General features: G+C 40.5%; 1 protein-coding gene across 1 annotated transcript; it reads left to right on the top strand.

The window, feature by feature from the left end:
- The first annotated feature begins 10,758 nt into the window (after nucleotides 1-10,758).
- mtnr1c (melatonin receptor 1C) lies at nucleotides 10,759-18,536 on the top strand. Its single transcript, XM_026330403.2, has 2 exons — nucleotides 10,759-10,996; nucleotides 17,382-18,536. Exons 1-2 carry the CDS (start codon nucleotides 10,804-10,806, stop codon nucleotides 18,245-18,247), a joined length of 1,059 nt encoding a protein of 352 aa, XP_026186188.1. The 5' UTR covers nucleotides 10,759-10,803; the 3' UTR covers nucleotides 18,248-18,536.
- Nucleotides 18,537-21,920: the final 3,384 nt, after the last annotated feature.

Genomic DNA, 21,920 nt, shown 5'->3' with positions numbered 1-21,920 from the left:
ATGAGGAAACTCCCGACTCTTGGGATCTTACAGTAACGTGTATAAAACAATGTAAAATATGTGTTTAGTCATTTTGAAGGGGTCTCTGTGTTCACACACAAAACAGTTTCTCTTTAGTTGTTAATGAACTGCTGTTGGTGCTGAAATATAAAAAAAGAGCCCAGTGTTCAGCCTTTTCATGGAGAGGCTTTGAGGCTCCATTTTAATTGGCATGAGATTTTTTCAGGCAGTGTGAGAGCATGTGAGAGCCAGAAAAGTGAGAGGTTACATCTCCTAGTATGTCTAGTATGTCACCACTCACAAAAAGTCCACTTCATGCACTGTTGTCATTTTTACTAGCAGTGTTATTGGACTTTTACAAAATATATTGTGGGGCTTCTGCTGGAATCATAAGCCTGTTTATGACTACATTTCCCAAATGCGATTTGTTGTATCCGAAATGTAATTTGAATTTCACACTCTGACGAAGTGTCTCAGCCACAGCTTTAGGTTAACAATTAAAAATTTATAGTCAGAGTAAAGTTCAAATTAAAAATACCCTTAAATGCTCCAATGATCCAACAACTACTTAATCCTTAAACAGACCAGATTTAAAAAATTTATGATCTAATAAGCTTCTACCTAGAAGAAATCTTTTGCAGGAAATAAGTGAATGACAACACAAGATATCTGCATCTCGGTCAGGTTTTATTTAGCCCACACAGAGGCCTTTATGTTCTGCCTGTAGAGACACGACTGAGCTTACAGCAAAGAGGCACAAGGCTTCGTAAAGTGAGCCAGTGTTACAGGAAATTCAATTTCCTCTTCCATCACCAGAGATTTGTTCTTGAGATTTCCATCCCATTTCTGTACAACGAATGAGATTACAATATATTACATGTGTACAGTCTTTTGCTTCTGAAGCACATTTCAGACCAGAAATAAAAGCTTCAGTTTTTGTTTAATTTTTTAATATGCGTTCAGATAATCCAAGCTTAGACAAGACTTGCTACAGATGTCTGCAATCTTAGCTTTCAACATTGTATTTGTATTATATGTATAAAAATCAAACCTTTACTTTTTAGAAATATAATACCATGCATTAAATATGCTCAGCTGTCTGACACGCAGGTTACAATATTCTTGTCACAAGTTTTTCAAAGACCTACCATTGAAAATAAAGAAATTAGGCATTTTAACGGTTTAAACATGTAAACAAATGCCTGGTTATTTCACAGCGCCCTTCCATGCCGGTAAAAATCTTCAGTCCACTCCCCAAAATTGTGAAAGAACTAAGAACTGTTTTATTTAATGCTATGTTTTAGCATGCAAAATATGTCAAACACCATAAATGTAATGAAAGATCAGTCAGCAGATCAGGGCCGGGTCCAAATTGAGTCCATATTGTACCTCTGTGCAACTTTTGTGCAAAGAGTCTTAGACTAAAATAAATAAATAAATAAATTGGTTATTGAGTTCATACTTTTCCTGAGGGAGCACCTCCTTATGTTATAGTTGTTTGAAATGTAAGCTAGACAGTGTTTATTCAATCTATTAAAGACAGGTGGTAGACTTTAACTGCTAGAAAAAGCTCACTAGAAGAGCTAGGAACCAGATGTCACATCTCTGCACTGTGACAATGTTTCACAGCTCACAGGCTAACTTACAGCCCACTAATGTGTTTCTGGATGCTACACACCTGTGCTTAAGGAGGAAATTGTGACTCACATTGCTGATTCAATGCACTGGGCTGGTAGCTGAAACAAATTATGTGCAAAATATGCAAAAAAATGTGGTTATATTAATTCATGGACAAGGGCATACACATGAGAAGCTGGAGGATATTACACAACTGAAAATAAAGGTCCAGTTTCTTAAACATCTAGACCAGTGTAATTTTATCAAGTCTCATCAGCATCCTTTATTTTCTTTTTTATTGTCAATGCCTGTTAAATAACCTCACTTCATTGTCATTGCAGAAGTGAAAATGCAGCTGAGAGTAATGAAGCAGTCATTCTTGTTCTTTGGACAGATGATTACCACAAAACTGATTATATTTGCATTACACAAGCAACAAGTGGGAGCTGACTGGATAAGTGTTTTGTACATCTGAATGAGATACTTCATTATGCACAACTAACCATCATGCATGCTCTTCATTAATTAAATCTAGATGAGATTCAAAGTGATTGTGTGTAATTACAATTGTGCATATGCACTGGGTCATGGGAGTTAAAGGGTTGGTCAGTCTTGGATTTAATTTAGGTCTAACTGCAGTTAAAGGGTTGGTTCTGGTACTGAGGGGAGGGTAGGGGTTTGCTAAGGCACATGTTCAGAAAACACAGTTCAGAAAATTAGAAGAAAAAAAGACCTGAAAAATAAATTGACCTTTATTGACATATCACATTAATAAGGAGAAAGCAACGTCATTGATGATCACATGCAGTAAGTCACTAAATTGGCAATGATTCTGACTGTGTGCATTTCAGCACTAACAATTGTTAGTTCACTTAAGATCAGTGCCTGCAAAAACAAACTGTCATCTTTCACTGCTTTATTTCTAGTTAACTTACAAATGAGGTCCAATATTCAATATTCCACTATTTTAGGAGTCTGTAGTTTACGTTTTATTTTAACGGAAGTTAAAGAGAGCAGCTCAGACTCAACCATACATCAGCCGAAAACCTGAGACAATGAGCTAAGTCTCAGTACATTTCATATTACATTCAATGTTTTTATTAAATATTACTAAAAGGATGGTCCTTGTGATTGCCTTTAAATGTTAGCATTTAAATTAAAAATCATTTGTCAGTTTGTCATTTGACCATAAATGGGTGTCAGCACAACCCTATTCTACTTGCTACTCAGAAGGTTCTTATCACCAGTCCTTTGTCATTGTGGTTACAATTATAAATGTGCAGCATCCCAGGTTTAACAAAACCTAATTGGCTTTGTGCACAAAAATAATTACGTACTAACAGTTTGACATGGGAAATGCTTCCTGTTTCCTCACCTCCACGTGATCTTTGTAGTGATTTATGCCAAGGGCAACTGTTGCATCTGTTATAATTTCTATGGTTGCTAAAGCTTGCCTGATTATATACCTTCCTGTCCACTGGTAGGTGCAGTTTGCCCCTTATGAAAACATAATGTTACACAGCAAAATCAGCAGTGTTAATTCAACACAATGGGAGTTAATTCAACACTATTAAAGTGTCTATATTGGTCCACACCACAGTGTCAAAACTACACTTTTGAAAGTGTTAAGCATTTAACACTATGACAGAGTTGCATTTACTCTGTTAATAGTTGCAATTTAACACTTATCAACACAGCTCGGTGTTGAATTTTAACAACAATAGTGCATAGTGTCAAAAGTTAGCACTCTAGTTAGCACACTCAGTGTTTTTCTTTAACACTAAACTTAGAGTTGCTGCCATATTAACACTACAGAATGTATATAATTTTACTCAATATTCAACTCTTGTAGAGTTTACATGTATTTAAATAACACTGTAAGTAGTCAATCTAAAAATCCCATTTCTACTCAAATACTATATTAAATACCATAAAAATGAAAAAAATGACTGTGGAAATAAGCCTGTAAACCAAGTTCAAATATATTTTCAACAATAGCACACCACATAACAAAGCATTTACTTTACAGCAAAACAGTCCTCAAATGGCACAGGTCACAATATGGAAATATGGCACTACATATGCTTTTTCATCCATCTCATTAGAGAATTGTTTGTCATAGGGTCTGTAATAAATCAGGTCATCAATAGAAATAACAGAAAAAAAAATTAATTCTCTCCTCAACACAGTAAGCATTAAAGTGTTCATCAAAATAAAGGGTGTCAACTCCACAAGTCAAAATAAAAGCTTGATCTTCATTTATAATATTTTTGATCCTTCCAAAAACAGGAACTTCCAAATTCAAATTCAAATTTTTATTTGTCACATACACAGTCATACACAGTATGATATGCAGTGAAATGCTTGCACAACTGCCCGTGACCTCAGTTAACGTACACATAAAGAAATAAGAGCACAAGAATAAGCATAAGAAAGAAAAAAATAACAATAACAAATGTGCCAAATATATAAGATAAAATAAACAATGAATTTGCTGGCGTGGAGTCGCCTGTTCTTTTAGGGGTCCGTGTAACAAATTTATCCATTGTTATGCCCACTAATCATTGCGTCGCTGCGTGAAGGTTTGCTTATTGTTCCGCTACAATTAAGTGCCGACGTTAAACATTTATTTCCCACACCATGGTTCCCCTTGTTTCCCTCTATTTGTGTTTCTTAATGACACGTTTCTTTGTATGTGGTTGTTTTATTTTGCGTGTATGGTGTTTGTCAGTAAAGAAAATTATGAATTAGGATATACACAAAATTAGACTAATTTACTCCCGTTCGCTGCGCCCCATCTGTCACGGCGTCGTGCCCCAGTTTGAGAATCACTGAGATAAGGTAAAAAATAAAATATAAATAAAATAAACAGATTTGCAATGTGGATAAAAAAAAAACAATTTACAGTGTGCAGTATGTACAGTAGTGGAAGGAATGGGAATGATGGGTGCAATGTCCAGTGCTCCTATGTTGTAGTGTGCAAATGTACAATGAGTCCAGTATTATGTGCTTGAGTGTGCAAAAGTGTAATGTGCAATGTCCAGTCTCATGTGCAAATGTGCTGGTGTTGTGGTGTGTGAGTGGGGAGAGTGTTGTACAAGAGAGCAGGTAGGTGTAAGTGGTGTTCTCGTTCAGAGACCAAATAGCCTGCGGGAAGAAGCTTCTCCTCAGTCTCCCTGTGTTGGTCTTCAGACAGCGGAAACGCTTCCCTGACCGCAGGAGAGAACAGTCCATTGTTGGGATGGCTGGGGTCTTTCACTATCTTCTTGGCCTTCGTCCAGCACCGCTTGCTGTAGATGGAGTGCAGGTCAGGGAGCTCTGTGCGGATGATGCGCTCAGCTGATCGCACCACCCTCTGTAGAGCTCATCTGTCCTGCATGGTGCTGTTCCCAAACCAGGTCGTGATGTTTCCCGTCAGGATGCTCTCTATGGTGCAGGAGTTCCTGAGCACCTTGGAGGGCAATCTAAAGTCTCTCAGGCGCCTGAGGTGGTAGAGACGCTGCCGGGCTTTCTTCACCACGGTGTTGGTGTGACAGGCACAAGACAGGTCCTGCGTGATGTTGACACCAAGGTACTTGAAACTGTCCACTCTCTCTACTGGGCTCTCGTTGATGAATGGAGTCCGGTAGTTTCTCTCCTGCTTTGTACTAAAATCCACTATCAGCTCCTTTGTCTTGCTGAGGTTGAGGAGGAGGTTGTTCCTCTGGCACCAGTTTTCCAGACGTCTAACCTCGTCCATGGAGGGCCGTCTCATTGTTGTCAGAGATCAGGCCCACCACAACAGTGTCGTCAGCAAACTTTATGATGGTTGTGGAGCTGGTAGTGGCCACGCAGTCATACGTGTAGAGTGAGTACAGCAGGGGACTCAGAACACAGCCCTGAGGGGCTCCGGTGCTGAGGGTGAGGGAGGCTGAGACATGTTTGCCCATCCATACTGCCTGTGGTCTGCCAGTTAGGAAATTGGAGATCCACTGACACAGAGACAGGCTGAGTCCCAGGTGCTCCAGCATGATGGTGAGTATGGAGGGAATTATAGTATTAAATGCTGAACCGTAGTCGACAAACAACATTTTAACATAATTCCCCTTTCTAGCGTCCAGGTGAGTGAGTGATGTGTGAAGGAGATGAGCAATGGCATCATCTGTTCCAGCTGTTCCATATTTGTTTTGATACAAACATACCAGTTTGATACTCAGTACCATAGTTCTTCACCCAATTAGTTGTTGACACATCAGAGTATGAAATCATAGTGAAAACTGCACTTAAAGTCTCACCACTGTCCAAGCTGTCAATCCGTTCTTTCCTGAGTGGGTCAAACTCAAACCTCAAAAAAAAACTCAAAAATTAAAATTCTCTCACTGAAAGGCAAGCTGTCTCTGGTGTTGTTTTACCAATGCTTTTGTAATATTCTTGAAATTCTTAAGAGATCTTTTAAAAAAAATTATGTTTGACTTCAAATCTCATACACTATAAATGAAGGAGGGGACCTATTTTATGAATACACCTTGGATAATGTATCATAAATTGATGCTTTGGAATAATTCTTCCCTCAGGAAACAAAGATTTGAACAGCTTGTGGTGGTCATTTATCAAATGCTTCAAATATATCATTTGTAATAATTGGTGAAAACACAATATTCACAATCAATTAAGAGGAGGAGCAGGGTCAAATAGCTATTAGCTATTATACCCAAAATAGGTGGCATATTTCGCACAAGACACCATGACTGAATAGCATTTAATCCAAGATCTTTGCTACCCTCATCCATTTTCAGCCCACTTGGTCTGTTTCTCAAGATAACCATAGTTTAAACTTTGGATCCTCTGTGACAGAGTTTCTACAGATAAATATTTCTTATTGATAAACTGTTGAAAGACAAGTTTCAGTTTGTACTGCACTACACCTTCAAGCAAATCGTGCATAATGTCAACTGCGTAATTATTAGAAGTGTGAAAAAAATTCAAGAACTTCTAACGTTTTGGTATTATCATATTCTTCTTGAGTATCCACATTGTCAATAGTATTTCCTGAAACAGTGACCATGTGTGAACGCACAAGGTGTTTCTTGAACCCTGAATAAGGGCAAAATAATGCAGAACATCCTGACCGTCCACATTTATGATGTAATGTCTTTCCAGGATATAAACCATGGTAAAATCTCAAATGCTGACAAAGCAATGCCGAATGTTTGTAGTGTACCTTACAAGCAAAACAAATGAACATATTTATATGTTCTATATTCTTGTATCTAAGAATATAGATCACCTCACATTTCAGCATGCAGCAACCTCGTTCTGAGCTCCTTGACTCCTTGGAACTTTCTTTGGCACTTCCTGCATCAATGTAGAACACCGCTGTTTGTAAAAATGTGAAGAAGTAGTTGAGGGATTCATGGTAGTGATGACTGAAGATGAAGTGTGTCTTGAACATCTCATCAAAGGCTGCCAGGGAGGTCTGTGCCTTACAAGGAATGGCCCTGTGGTCCACGACGGCATAGAACCTTTGGATCTTGTTCGTCTGTTCACCAACACACAGGAGGAAGGGCTGCCCAGGCTCCAAACTTTCAAAGAAGATGTCAACACTGGCTCCAATCTGCAACAAAAGCATTGGGAGGAACGGTAAAAAAACTGGCTCATTAAGCTACTAAAAACAAATGTGCCCCAACACAAGTGACAGTATCACAACAAAGGCATCAAAAGCATACTAAAACATGGTGAAGCAACAGTAGAATGCTTGAAAGGTCACTGTCCCAAATTTGAATGAGAAAAAAAAGACAAAGAATATTAGAAACATTTACATCAATAAATCCAGATCATCCCTGAGATACGATTTAAAACTGTCAGATTCTTCTAAGTACACAAAATGTTGAGGGGCACGTCGAAAACTGAAATTCCATTTTGTTGTGGCTATGCAACTAAAAGTGTAGACCTCTGTGTTTCTTACCAAGCCAGGGGTGTCGAGGAAGCGTGGAAACACATCCAAAACAGTGGAGGTCCCCTTCCCGTCTCCGGCCAGCCCTTCCCCTAAGTCTCCAGTAGGCCTCTCTCCTGAGTCTCTTGTCTAGTCCCTCGCCTCAGTCAACAGCCAGCCCTTCATCTGAGTTTCCAGCGGGCTTCTCCCCTGAGTTCCCGACTAGCCCTTCGCCTCAGTACCTGGCCAGCTCCTCACCTCCGTCTCTTGCAGCCCTTGCACTAGATTTTCCAGCTGGCCTCTCGCCCAAGTCTCCAGTGCCCAAGTCTCCAGTCCCCAAGTCTCCAGGGCCGAAGTCTCCAGGGCCGAAGTTTCCAGGGCCTCGGCATGCCAACGACAGTGTCCCCACTGAGGCCTCTCCCAGTCTCCGGCAGGCCTGGCACCTGATTTTCCAGCTGGTCCCTCACCTCAGTTTCCAGCAGGCTTCTCCCGTGAGTTTCCGACTAGTCCTTCGCCTCAGTTTCCGGCCAGCTTGTCACTTCAGTCTCCAGCAGGCCACTCACCTGAGTCTCTGGCTAGTCCCTCACCTCAGTCTCCAGCCAGTCCTTCACCTGAGTTTCCGGCAGGCTTCTCCCCAGAGTTCCCGACTAGTCCTTCGCCTCAGTGTCCAGCCAGCTCATCACCTCAGTCTCCGGCAGGCCTCTCCCCTGAGTCTCAGACCAGCTCTTCACCTGAGTGTGTCCCTCGCATGATCCTCAGGCTAGCCCTTCACTTCAGTCTATGGCCAGCCTTCAGCAAGCCCCCTACCTGAGTTTCCAGTTGGCCACTCACTTGAGCCTCAGTCCAGTTTTTTGCCTCAGTCCACGGCCAGCCTATCGCCAGAGTCCCTCACCAGAGTCCCTCCTCGCTGCCCGGCCAGAGTCCCTCTTCGCTGCTGTTACATCCTAGGGGTGGCATAACATGTGGCGAACCAGGGAAGGGGTTATGGTAAGAGAAAACCAGGACACAGCGTGATTACGCTTAACAAAAAGTTTATTTAGAAACGGTAATAAGGCTAACTAAAAGCGAACTACTCAAAAGTGAGAGCCGAAGACCATCTATTTGGGTCAAAACAACGCAAGGGAGGAATAACACAAACAGGAATCAGCTTCCACACTGGGCACACTGGCTTCAACCAGTGGAGCATACTGCAAACGAAACCTAGGGACACAAAACCAACAGAATTATCACACCTGGACACAGGACCGGAGATCACATTGTTACCACACAAGGTAGAAGACACATAAGATCTGGGAGACACCAAACACATACTGAAACACACACACCTGGCGACACACAAAACTCTTCACGGCCGTAACAGCTGCTCAGCCTAAATCCTCCACCGGAGTCTCCCGAGCAACCCGAGCCTCAGTCTCCGGTCACAGCAGACCAAGCCTGAGTCTCCAGAGGCGCAACAGCATCCTGTCATGTCACTTCCTGCAGGGGACATTTACTTTGTCAAGACTTCCCTTTTCCCCTGCACTGCTCCCCGGCAGCTTCATTAATTGAGTTCATGAGTTTCACCTGTTTACAATTATGTTTGTGTCTCCCTATATATATACTTCCCTGTTTCTTTTGTTCTTTGCTGAAGCATTAGATAGCGTAAGCCCTGAGGATTGCTTATTGCAAGCGTTTGTGTTATGTTACCGTTTCATTCAGTCTTCTGTAGTTTCCTGTCTCATTCGGTAATTTTCAGTTTCCTGTTTCACTCGGCTCTCTGTTTTTGGCATTTTTCCTTGTCCTGGTGATCCCAGGAGAAATAAATTCCTGTTTTTGTTCTGCATTTGGGTCCAACCTCTCCTTCTTCGCTCCAGCATCCCGCACCAACACTTAACAACAACATTCAAACCCACTGTTTAATCAGACCCTGTCCACAAGCTACATCTACAAAATTCATTTTTTTATACTTTTTTTTTTTTTTTTTTTAACATTTTTATTACACATTTAAACACCCTGGCCAGGGAAAGGATGACATATATAGTAGGCAGTAAACTTTGTCTCACATTTTATCGTACATTACTTTACTTCTTTCACACCAGCACCTTGGATTAACTTGACTGAACAGTGATGAGAACAAAAATTGAGAAATTGTTAATGAATGGATTTTGGTAGACGTACTTTGAAGTCCTCTGGTTGAACAATTAACACATACAGTATATGCAACTGCTGCAAGCTAAACAAAATGAAAGCTATTCTGAAAATATTGAACTCTTACTAGATTCAAATCTAAATGATTGCATATGAAATTCACATCAAGACATAATGCAGAGACACACACTGCAATACACATCACTGACCCCAGCAATGAAATGAAAACATGTTCACATACCACATATTTTAGATAAAAAGCCTGCAGTTCATAATGTCAGTGCTTTTTATCAAAATTCTGAACTTTATATAACACCATGCGCAATTTAATTTTCTCAATGAAATATTAAGCATTATGTCATTTTCACTATTCGCAAGAGCCACTTTTGGACACATGAAGGCGCCATTTCCATGAGCACCAGAAGCTCAGCTCAGTTTAATAACAAATGGAAGCAAGTTGTTGATGGCTGCTGGTTTAAACCTTACATTAAAATAAACTGCATTAAGCATACACTGGCCGCAACTCCACATTCAGACAGATCTCAGGGTAGATATTTAATGAAAAAGGCACAGGGGAGAGGGTCAGTGGGCAAAGACTGCAGCCTATTTGAGGTTTTCAAACAGATCACAGGTCTTATATCTGACAAGTGACATCAGCGTGCACTTCATTCTACCTGCCTGCACATAGAATTAAACATAAGAAAAGATTTTATTAATGCCTTCAGTCGCCAGCGCCCGGCTCTCCGTTGCCCTGTGCATGGGCATTGTGTCTTCACATTTCCATTACGCACAGCACAGCGCTCACATGCCTTCTGAACGAGCTCTCCGAGCTGAATGGAGAAGCGCGCTGGGAGAGACTTGGTGACTCATGAGGACCACACCGTAGACGTCGGCGAGCATCTGGTATCTTTATCAACTTACAAATTAACAAGTTCTTAAGTTTCCCTGCATGCTTAAAGCGCACTACTTTAATAATTATCATGCCATGCTTCGAGGCCTCCCATTGCTCCACAGGCGGAGGAGCAGGCTATGGCTTCGTCCCTGAAGAAGTTCAAGACTCTTTCCATTAAAGTCCTTTTGATTTTTTTTTTTTTTTTTTTGCAACTGAACACTGTGGTATTCCCACCATGGCTGCTGCACCCTGAGGGATGATGGATTTAGCGGTGAAGAACGGGTCGGACCGTCTGTCCCAGAATGAGGGCGACAGCGGGCTGAGCGCTTCCTCCGGTGGAGTGTCCACTGCGCTGGCCAGCGTGCTGATCTTCACCATTGTGGTTGACATCCTGGGCAATGTCCTCGTCATCCTGTCCGTGTACAGGAACAAAAAGCTAAGGAATGCAGGTGAGACCCAAGGAAAAGGTGAAGGATTGATTTTGACTAAGACGCAGACAGATTTGTTTTAGAAGAAATAAATAAATGCTGGGAAAACAGCTTTAATGTTAGAAATATTAAATATAGCTGGGGATGTTTTGCTAATGAAAAACAATTGTTTTTTAATTCAGAAAAATGTACTCAACAGCTGACTCCAAAAGGAAAAATGTTTATCTAAATGACCTGCATGTGGGGTGCTCTGCTTTTCCCTCTTCATTGAGAGCTAAAATTATGCAATATAGGGTAGCATGTGACCTCTGTGTTTGACAATCAGACTGCTATCTGAATGGAGCCTGCTGTCACAGTGTGATGGAGTTTCCATAGCGTTGCCTGTCTGCCTTCATATCTCTTCATAAATAATAACACCCTCTTCCCTCCATCCTGCTTTACCCTTGGTTTGTCCATCTCAGATAAATCACATCTCTCCTTATACCAGAGCCTATAGTATCCCCTGAGTAGCAAGGTTAAAGCTTTTGCGTCCTTCTGTACAAGTTTTATGCCAAACACAACATTATATTTTGGCTTATTACATCTGGTGTGTCCTGACTGCAGTGTGAAGGTGAGCAAGATATTTATTATGGTCACTTTAATGCCTTTTTTTCTTTTTGCCGTCATCATTGCCATCATAGCCCCCCTTTCCAGCAGCACCTACATTATTAGCTGTAGGTGATGTACTGTTTTTGGAAATTAGTCCATAATTTTGTTTTCATGAACTAAGTAACAGTAAGAAAATATTTTATGGGGGGGGGGGGGGGGGGGGGTCAAACAAGCAGGAAGTGGCAGTGGTTTCTGTCTTGGCTGAAGGAAAGCTAATCTGATTTGTCTTTTTTTTTTTTCACCCCAGATTGTACTTTATTTCACCCTTGAGTCAATACTGACACAAGTTTGCTTGCACAGTCAAACAATCTGTTGTTGTTGACAGATGTCTGTCATATCTTTGGTTGCAAATTATGTGTTTTGGTGTCCGTTTCCTTCAGTTAAGTAGAAAATCTATAGTGACAAAATAAAAAAGCATTCAGAGCATTGTCTGAATTTTCCTGTAATTACACAATCAATCCTCATGACTTTGTTTTCCAAAAAAAAAAAAAAAAAGCAGGGCCGAACACTGACACGTGTTGTCCGAAAAGGTCTCTTAGAGGTCAAAAACAGAACAGTTCCGAAAACTGTATGTTTGATGTTGTGCTGCTTTGAACTTTAAGGTCAGAGCGATCATGTGCCATGCACACTTAAATCCAGCAGCTCTATGGTTAAAAGAAAAGTCAAGAAAGTCCTCTGCTGAGACAAAGGACTGAACTCAGTGATCACAACATGCAGCTAATGAGAAGATGCAAATCAGGTAGCTGGAGTAGGTCAGCGGGTGTTTGGAACAATGAGCTTTTAATTACAGCTTCAGATACATTACATAACACATCCAGTGTACTCCTGTGAGAGTGTCAAGGAGTTTAGGAGCCAGAACAATAATTTGATCATCCAGTTTGCAAAACTGACGCAGTTGCCTGGTCCTTAACAAAGGACTAAATGGCCTGTTTAAAAGTTTCCCTCATGCTGGTGGAATATGAACACTGCTGATTGCAAACCCAATGTCACTCTTCCACTCTAATTGGACTGAATGACAGGTCCAGTCACACGAGAGTCCTTACCAGTGTTGTGGGGTCTTTCCAGTCAGTAGAAACCTGAAACTCCAGTAGAGGCTTAGAGAATACTGTTCAGTCTCATGCTATCATGCTTTTTTTCAAGTGTGTCCTTAAAGTGGGTGAATTTGTTAGCACTGTTAGCCTATCAACAATCTCCTCTCTGTTCTTGACAAGCTATTTATAGATTTGGCTCACTTTGTATGAATGTTTAATTGTACAGAATTTCCCAAAGGATTTCATGGACACAGCTGAAATACACAGAACAGCTGAAAAATGATAGATAGTTGCTGTACAGTACAACAACATCTTCTGGGCCTACAAAAGGCGTAATTTATGACATTACATTTGGTAAAGACTAACGTCAGACCTATAGTTTTCTGAATTCCGGTGTGTCAGGAAAATGGCTAAAACACTGGCTCTTCTCTCTCCATTACACACTCTTCAGACTCCTGGTTTGCATCCTCACACACAGCAGCCAGAACCTTTCCGCTCTGCTTCCCTTGCACGCTGCCTCACGCAGTATGTCCCTCTGCTATCCACCACTTAACCCCCCCCAACCCCTCCTTACTCTCAAATACAAGTACAAATACAAGTATATTGCAGTACATTTTTTCCAAAGTCTCCAAAATCTAAATGTATTTTCACAAATTTGAAAGTTTTCTCAAGTGCACATATGTAATAGGGCTGATCTAGTAAATTTTCCAGTGGTAGAGCATGGCACTGTAAGACTTCTAAATAGTCTAGGGAGTGGACAGAGGAAAGAATGAAAAGGATGAGCCTGTTTGTGTCCGTGTCAGGTGCTATGGGTAATGGGGTGTGTAAGGGTGAGGGTGGACTTGAATGTTATTCAATCATGCATGGCATCCAGTCACTCTACAGTCATGAAAAACCTAAACCTGAACCTAAACACTTGAGTGTCTTCAGGGGGGTTAATTGAGTCAGTGGACAGTGGTGTGAGTCAAAGCAGAAGTCAGTTTAAAATGACAGCACAGATCCATGGAGAATATCAATTAGCACACTGCATTAAACATGGCTTCTTTTCTTGACAAACAAGATAGGGGATGGCATTCAGGTTTCCAACGTGCTAAGTGTGGAGGTAGGACATTAGTGGATTTGGATTATATGACAAAACCACACCTGGATAAGCTAAATGTAATCTTATATTTCTATTATATTCAATCATTCCTTCTCATGAAGGAAGCAGTTTTATTAATAATTTGCATAATTCACTCTCATCCTCCCATTTTTCCGGGATTGCACTTAACGGTGATGCACTGTTGCACTAAATGCTGCTTGTGTTCTGATGGCCTGATTTCTCTCAGGACCAGTGAGTCTTATTTTCTCAGACAGGCAGCCTGATTGGTAGAGGGCTTTTGATGATGACGATGATGTTTTCGGCCGGGCTCATACTGAGCTGCATCACCAAAAGGCAACTTGTGTCAGTTTAATGTTAAACCTCTTAGAAAAAAAATCTCTGGCACCATGAACACACGCTCATGAAGTAGTCACTACTAATTCATCAGTGCTAATGCCCTTGCCAAGTGGTTATCTTTATTTATTTTTTAATAACATGATTGACTAAGTCGAATGTAATATCATTTGGGATATGCACTGGTAGTAATAAACCTTGTGTTGTTGGCATTCAGTCAGATTCAAGCACCTCCTGCCCTCCTACACATTTTTATGTATTCATCTGTGCTTTGAAGGTGTATATATATATATATATATATATATATATATAGCTAGGTGAATCAAAATATGATCAGGTTGCTGCTATGAGTGGTGAGATACAGATAGTGGGTTTGAGAGAGGAAAATAAGCCATTGAGATTCACGTGCACACAGCAGTGCAACGTGTCACATTGAAATTCGACTCATCTGGCAGACTTTTGTCTTTTGGTTTGTTTACCTCTCGCACTCACATCTTCATTATGTACTACAGATTCTTGCTCCAGCATAACATTGTTCTTTTTTACTATTCTTATCTATGCTACTGGGATGAAGCAGTGTGCCATAAATACACCTACATTGTATACAGAGCCTTTTTCAATATGTATGGAGGTTTATATTATGGAAAGGGAGGAGGTTAGTCAGATTGTTTCTTGTGAGTATCTTGTTTCACTTACACGGAGCTGAATATTTTTCTGCTGTATGGGTTTGATTTGTGTTTCATTTGCCAAAAAAATGTTATATGTGACAGACAAAGAGAGAGAGAGAGATACTCTGGGGGAATTTATGGGGAGGTTGCTGAACTCTCAGGAGACACTTGAAAGCAAAAAAATCAGTTGATTTGATGCAACATTTCACTTCGTTGACAGTTTTGTGGGAATATACTGTGAGATGAAATGATTATGGAGGCAGTGCTGTGTCAGACATGTCAAAGCCTAGAAGGCAGCTGCCCCTGATTGCCAGTAGCCAATCAGCTTTCAGGTTAAGCTCTTTTCAACTTGCATTCGTTGATAATAATAGCTCCCCAAGATTTCAGCAGGCTGAACTCCGCGCTGGGTCCAGGCGTGCAGATAACTTTGCTGTCGTGTGTTTCACACTAAAATAATAATAGTTTTGAGTGTTATGAGTTTGGGTGTGATGAGCATTGGGCCAGCCAGGCTGGTTAATTAAAGACCAGGGCTTAATAATGTATGCCAACAAAACAAAGAGAGTCATCTGGCCACTTCACAGCAATACTCTTTTAGCACTTACCTCATCTTTTGACAATAAAGGGGGAGAGAGCTTTAAATGTGGAGCATGCCCTGTCCATTCAGTACCCATGATAACAGTCGCATGATGTCAGCGAGAAATCAAACCTCTGCACAATGACAAGTGCACAGAGCGAGTACTGTGAGGTTTACAAATACAATCTGACAGATTTGCCCACTGAGCTAACTCGAGGATGAAGAGCAAATGCTTTTATTTTTATCTCTGCGGGCTTGAAAGATGTGGTTCATGCAGTTTTAGCAATTTGAACTGTTTGTGAATTGCCGGTGCCAAGCCTGTGGAAAACTGTGAACCCAACTTCAGATTTTTTTTTTTTTTTTTTGAGAATTTAAAAGTCAGGAAATTGTAACATTTTGTAATGTTGTATGTTCTTTGTTAATTTCTATATCATCGCACTGAATTATACAGGTTATGCAAGGAAATTAAAATTAGACTGGTTGCTAAGAACATGCTGTGGCTGTGTTGTCCCTGAGGTGCAGGGATCATAGCAGGCTTTAAATGCTGAGTGTCGATGGCCAACATGTGTTTTAAATCCACTCTCATCATATCTGCCAATCGGCTCTGTTGTTTCAGCTGCTGTCTGAGTGAGAGAGTCTTGAGCTTCTCACATCTCAACATCAGGGATTGTCATGAGAACCTGCGTATTCATTTCATTTTTATTATCCAGTTCAACTCACCATATAGTCTTATCTCGAAAACAGGTTAGCTGTATTTAATGGCAGCAGGCGCTGAATTTGTTGACCTCAGACCAAATACACCCTTTACCATACAACATCTGCACCAACTTCTGGGAAACTGATGCTCCCTTTTTGAAACTCGGTTTAATTGCATTATTGCTCCGTATGTGCTTGTTATCTGTGTTCTTATCTGACACAATATAATTTATTGTTTTATTTTCTCCCCCTACCAAAAGCAGCTGCACTGAAACAATATCATTTCCTATTTGTCATTTTCTATGAATCATGTCTTCTGAGGAGATCCAGGGTCACACTAGCATCAGCGTAGACCTTAGGAGGACAGGAACTTGTTTGGATGTAATCGGAAGCTAAAATTACCCATGTCCTGGTTTTAATGTACTTAGATCTAACAGTTCCCTGGGGCAAAGAAGCTTTAAAACAATAACTGCCTTATCTGAACATTTTAGCTGTCAAATAGAACACATTTATTCAATTACAATTACAAATAGTCTGTTGTTTCTGTGACTAAATGTATTTATGTGTTGTATGTAAAGATGCTATTTTTAGTGTTGAGTTTATAAACAAAATTAAAAGTACTATTGGGTTATTAGGCACTGTGGTGCTTTGAGCTAAATAATATCAATGTGCTAATAATGCTATATTACAACTTGATGTTCAGCAGGTTTCGTGTTATTAATTATATTTGGTAAATGGTAAACATTTGCTAATTAGAAATGAACCGAAGAAGAGAGTTAAAATTTTTATCTGATGATTGTGATAGATATAAAACGGTCACCAGAATTATCACAATTTATTGTGATGGGGGTTGTTTGTTGTTTGTACAATACATCATGGTGATCTATCCAGTGCTTGTTGATGTATTTCCAAAAATATTATTGTCTTGGTGGCGATAAGGATAAAATCAGAGATCACCAAAGTCAGTGGGGCACCATCGACACCGGATTTTAGTCTGAAACAAAGTAGTGGACTGACAGGCGGCCATCTCCATCCATTCAGACCCACCAGTAGCATGGTTAGAAATGCTGTTAGTTTTTAAATCAGCACAGTGAGAGGAACATGGACTGGGAGACTGACAGATCTGTGAAAATAAAAAGCATTTGCCTGAATCCATGTTAGTGCAATGGAGAGTACATGGTAAAAGCATCACAAATACCACAGAGGACCACAATGACGCTGCTCTTTTGTGATATGAATTCACAACTGAGTTTATTTTAAGGAATTTAACCCGAAAATAAAAAGGAGTGCTGTAGGCTCTAATTACGCACCAGTCATGTTCTGTTTGATATCTAATCCTCTTGTGTTTCTCCAGGCAACATCTTTGTGGTGAGTCTGTCAGTGGCGGACCTGGTGGTGGCATTGTACCCCTACCCTCTGGTCCTGACCGCCATCTTCCACAATGATTGGACCATGGGTGACCTGCATTGTCAGGTGAGCGGCTTCATCATGGGCCTTAGCGTCATTGGCTCGATCTTGAACATCACAGCCATCGCCATCAACCGCTACTGCTACATCTGCCATAGCCTGCATTACGACCGTCTGTACAGCCTGAGGAACACCTGCTGTTACCTGGGCCTCACCTGGCTTCTCACCGCGCTCGCCACAGTGCCCAACTTCTTCGTCGGCTCTCTGCAGTATGACCCTCGCATCTACTCCTGCACTTTCGCCCAGACAGTCAGCTCATACTACACCATCTCAGTGGTGATAATTCACTTTCTAATCCCGCTGCTGGTGGTGTCATATTGTTATATGAGGATATGGGTGCTGGTAATTCAAGTGAAACATCGAGTTAAACCAGAGCAGAGGACCAAACTGAAACCAAGTGACGTGAGGAACTTTCTGACTATGTTTATGGTGTTTGTGTTGTTTGCAGTATGCTGGGCTCCACTGAACCTCATCGGCCTGGCTGTAGCTATAAACCCTGTGAAAATTGCACCCAAAATACCTGAGTGGCTCTTTGTCACAAGCTATTTTATGGCATATTTCAACAGCTGCCTCAACGCCATCATATATGGACTACTGAACCAAAATTTCCGCAAAGAGTACAAGACAATCCTGTTTGCGCTTTGTGTCCCACGTTTGTTCCTCATGGAGACTTCTAGGTGTGCCACAGAGGGACTGAAGAGTAAACCCTCACCAGCTGTTACGAACAATAATGTGGCAGAGATAAATGTATAAACTGTGCTTTGCTGGGATGCATAGATTATGTTTACTCTGCAACCTCATTGTGAACATGTGCTATGATCTACCCGGTGCCTTTTCACAAGATGTGTATCATGTAAAGACACAACCATGATTAGATAGGGCACTGCCATTGTATTCCTTTAAGCCATGTCAGACACTACTGAGAAAAATAATCATATCACTGGTACACTGAGCTCCTTTGTGGCAGTGTTTCTGCATTTTGTTTAAGGATGACAACTATCTGGATAACAAGAAAAGTCAGCAGTCACCGAATCATATTTTGGAGCATGGGGGGTAGGCAGAGTGAGGCTACAGTAAGTGAATCCAAACCGCCTAATCTGAATGGTAGACTTCATTTTTCAAGCCACGTCCCAGCATGTGTACATCACATGCATGAATGCACAGCTGTCTATTTGCACAGTTCAATTATTAGTACGTCAGCAACACAGTGAAACTACAATAAATGCATTTTCTATTGCCGCCATGTCTTTGTGCTTCTAAATACAACAATGGGTAATGAAAAAGCCTAAAAATTTGTTTTTTATTCAAGAAAATCTCATCTAAATTTAAGATGAAGCCAATTTATTTAATTCTCAGCTGAATTACCAAAGATTAAGTGCTATTATTTGGACATTGGCAGTTGATAAATATGATTAATGAAATGTATTTTACCTGCAGTTTGAGCTTTGGTGAAGTTTTAATTTGATATTTCATCCATGCATGCATTTCTCAGGCTCCTTTTTGCTGAGAGTGTAGGCTGTATCAATTCACCATGATACTGTTTCACCCTCAGGCTTATCTTCTGAGCATTGATGCCCTCAAAAAAATACACTGGGAAGATTGTGGAAGCCTTTGCTCTGGTTAATATCTGTAGTGGCTTTATGTGTTAAAGGAAAAATGAGTGCCTTGTTGTTTGTGAAACTGAATTCTCTCATAGTTCTGGTAAACAATGTTGTCTTTAACTGTTTCAACTATCACATGTATTAAATTATCAGACTAAAGGCTTCAAAGTTCCAGGTGTAACTCTAACACACTGAATGATTTTGAAATTTGAGAAATTATGGATCGGGGACAAACAGATTATAAACGAAGTTAGCTTTCTTGTTTATTAAATGCCTGGAGGACATGATATGCATCAGGAGCCAGAGATGTCATTTCGTGATAGTGCAAGTGTGCCAGAGTACATGTCACCCAACCGAGATGAGCTCTGACAGCCTCGCAGTGTAACTTCCACCAGGCAAACAAACTATGAGTGGTTCACCTCACAGGGAGGCTCCAAGACGTCAATCTGACACATTCTTGATATGATGCACAGTTGCTGGAGTATTAACGAGATTACGCATTCACAATGTCTAATTCAAAGTTATAAACATTCTCAGCATGTTTCACATTTGTTTTTACATCCATTTTCTGATTTTTTTTTTCATTCAGCTTTTTTTGCAGCTATGCTCAGATAGGCTGCCTGATGTCTGACTATAACTAAAACCCATGGATGAGTATAGATACAGGAATAGGATCTATGATCTTAGCTCAGCACAGGCAGACATGAGCTGCCTTGCAGAGACAGGTGCCATGAAGTTCCTGCCATCGGAGCGGCAAAATGGGGACAAAACTGTTCAATTCCACTTATAATCTTACAAGTCAGTGTCCCTGTCCCTTATGGAAGAAAGAAACAGCCCACATGCCAGTGCAAGGTCACCCACAGATGAGTGGCTAAAGGGACTGGAGGGAACATGACAGTGTCGGCTTTACCACACCAAAGAGTCACCGACTAACGGCAGGGTCATACTTCTTCTCCCTCTTCTCACCCGTCACTCTTCATTATCTCCTGTACTACTCTCTGTGTATACACTTGCCAAATGCATTTAAAGAATGGTTTGACATTTTGGAAAATATGCTGTTTTTTGTTTTCTTGTCAAGCATAAGAGAAGTAAACTAACACCAGTCTCACAACTGTGAGAAATAAAACCAACAGACAGTTAGTTTAGCATTAAAACTGAAGAAAACACTTGAGCAATGTCAAACTATTTCCTATTATTTCCTATTTCTTTTGAAAATAAACAGATTGATATTTTACAGCAGAATGCCAAATATAACGTCGCATAGAAATTATAAATTAAATCATAAAAATTCTCCCAGTGTTGGATACCTCTTGACAATGCAGGCCAAGGAACATATCTCTGTGAAATTATAGCTGGCACTAAATATTACACTAACTATACTAATAGAAAAGAATGTGACACAACTCATATTACTCAGGAAATAAATCAAAATACAACTGAGAGCCCAGAATGAAGAACTGAATTGAAAATGTTTGTCCACATACACAGTCTGTCGTTTTGCCTGTGATTTAATATGAGTGGCAATGGCTCGTGGAGATATTTTTCTTACGGTCATGTTCAAGGACGACTCAAGGATCCAGCCATTCTGTCCTACGCTATTAGAGTCAGCATAACTCATGATTGTATTTAGACAATTTCACATATGTATGTGGTTCTGTATCGCTGCGAGTTATATTCTAAGTGTTTTAGAGTATATCTGTAACAGCAGATGCATTTTCTTATTCTTCTAGCTGCTACTTTTGTCTCAGGTGAGCTTTCTACATCCAGTACACACCATAAATCTCCATGCACTGTTACATGGAATGTGTCTTTAATGTGATAATTAATGTTATTTTGTTCTCATATATCAGATACAAGGCAAGTATCTTTGGCTCCCTTTTATAAACATACGTAAAATATGTGCACTGCTCTTTGCAGTATCCACTTGATGTGAGTATTTATTGTCAAAACTAGACTAAGCACAATGGGACCGAAGCATAAAGTGGAAGTGGTATGTGAGCATGAGAGGCCTTGAAGAAACAAAGTCTCATTTGTGGCAGAAAAAAGATTATTTCCATAACAGCAAAACCACAAATGTGGTTAATACAGAATGGATGAGCAATGAGGCATTATATGGCCTAGCGCCAGCATTACACGATGGCTTTTGAGCCACTGGATGAAGGCAGACGTTGCTCCCTTCAACGGAGCACAGAGGAATTTGTACAGCTCTCGCACATCATTGCATTTTACAGTGGTGGAGTTTCACTATGGGCCTGCTACCACAATAGCAAGTCTCTTAATGGATTTGTGCATCAGGTTTAGCACTGCCTGTGTTCTCATGCGTATGATATGTTCCTACACGGCCCGACGGGCTGTGGGTCACAATACTACCAGGAGGTTTTAGGAGCTGTTGGCCCAAGGAAGCCAACCACAGCAGGAAATGGGGATGATGGTGATAACTTGCATCAGATTTCTTTCATCACATTTTATTTTTAGACTGAATCATATACAACGGAGGGGGTGGTTTTCAATTATTTCTACTTGATAAACTGTTCCCATGCTCCTTGTTTGTTGACACTAACCTCTAGTATGCCATGGTACTGAATAGGGCAGTTAGTTAATAGTTTTGAAGCTGGTTGATATGGAGACACACCATAAACAAAGCAGTAATATTGTGGAATAGGTTTGAAGTACTAAAACTTTGAAAACAATGTATTGAGTAAATGAAGTACATTTATGCAAAAGTCTATCTATAATCGACAATGATTTACTAAACATATGGCTAAAATTGACTAAAAGGCAGATTTAGATTATGTGATTTAAAATTGTATTTTTTTTCAAAGGGC

The sequence above is a fragment of the Mastacembelus armatus genome, chromosome 10, assembly GCF_900324485.2.
Source record: "Mastacembelus armatus chromosome 10, fMasArm1.2, whole genome shotgun sequence".
Classification (NCBI taxonomy): domain Eukaryota; kingdom Metazoa; phylum Chordata; class Actinopteri; order Synbranchiformes; family Mastacembelidae; genus Mastacembelus; species Mastacembelus armatus.
This window is presented reverse-complemented; position numbering and strand designations above follow the sequence as displayed.

Coding starts and splice junctions, on each gene's coding strand:
- mtnr1c (XM_026330403.2), top strand. CDS start 10,804: ATGATGGATTTAGCGGTGAAGAACGGGTCGGACCGTCTGTCCCAGAAT. Junction 10,997..17,381: donor CAAAAAGCTAAGGAATGCAG/GTGAGACCCAAG, acceptor GTGTTTCTCCAG/GCAACATCTTTGTGGTGAGT.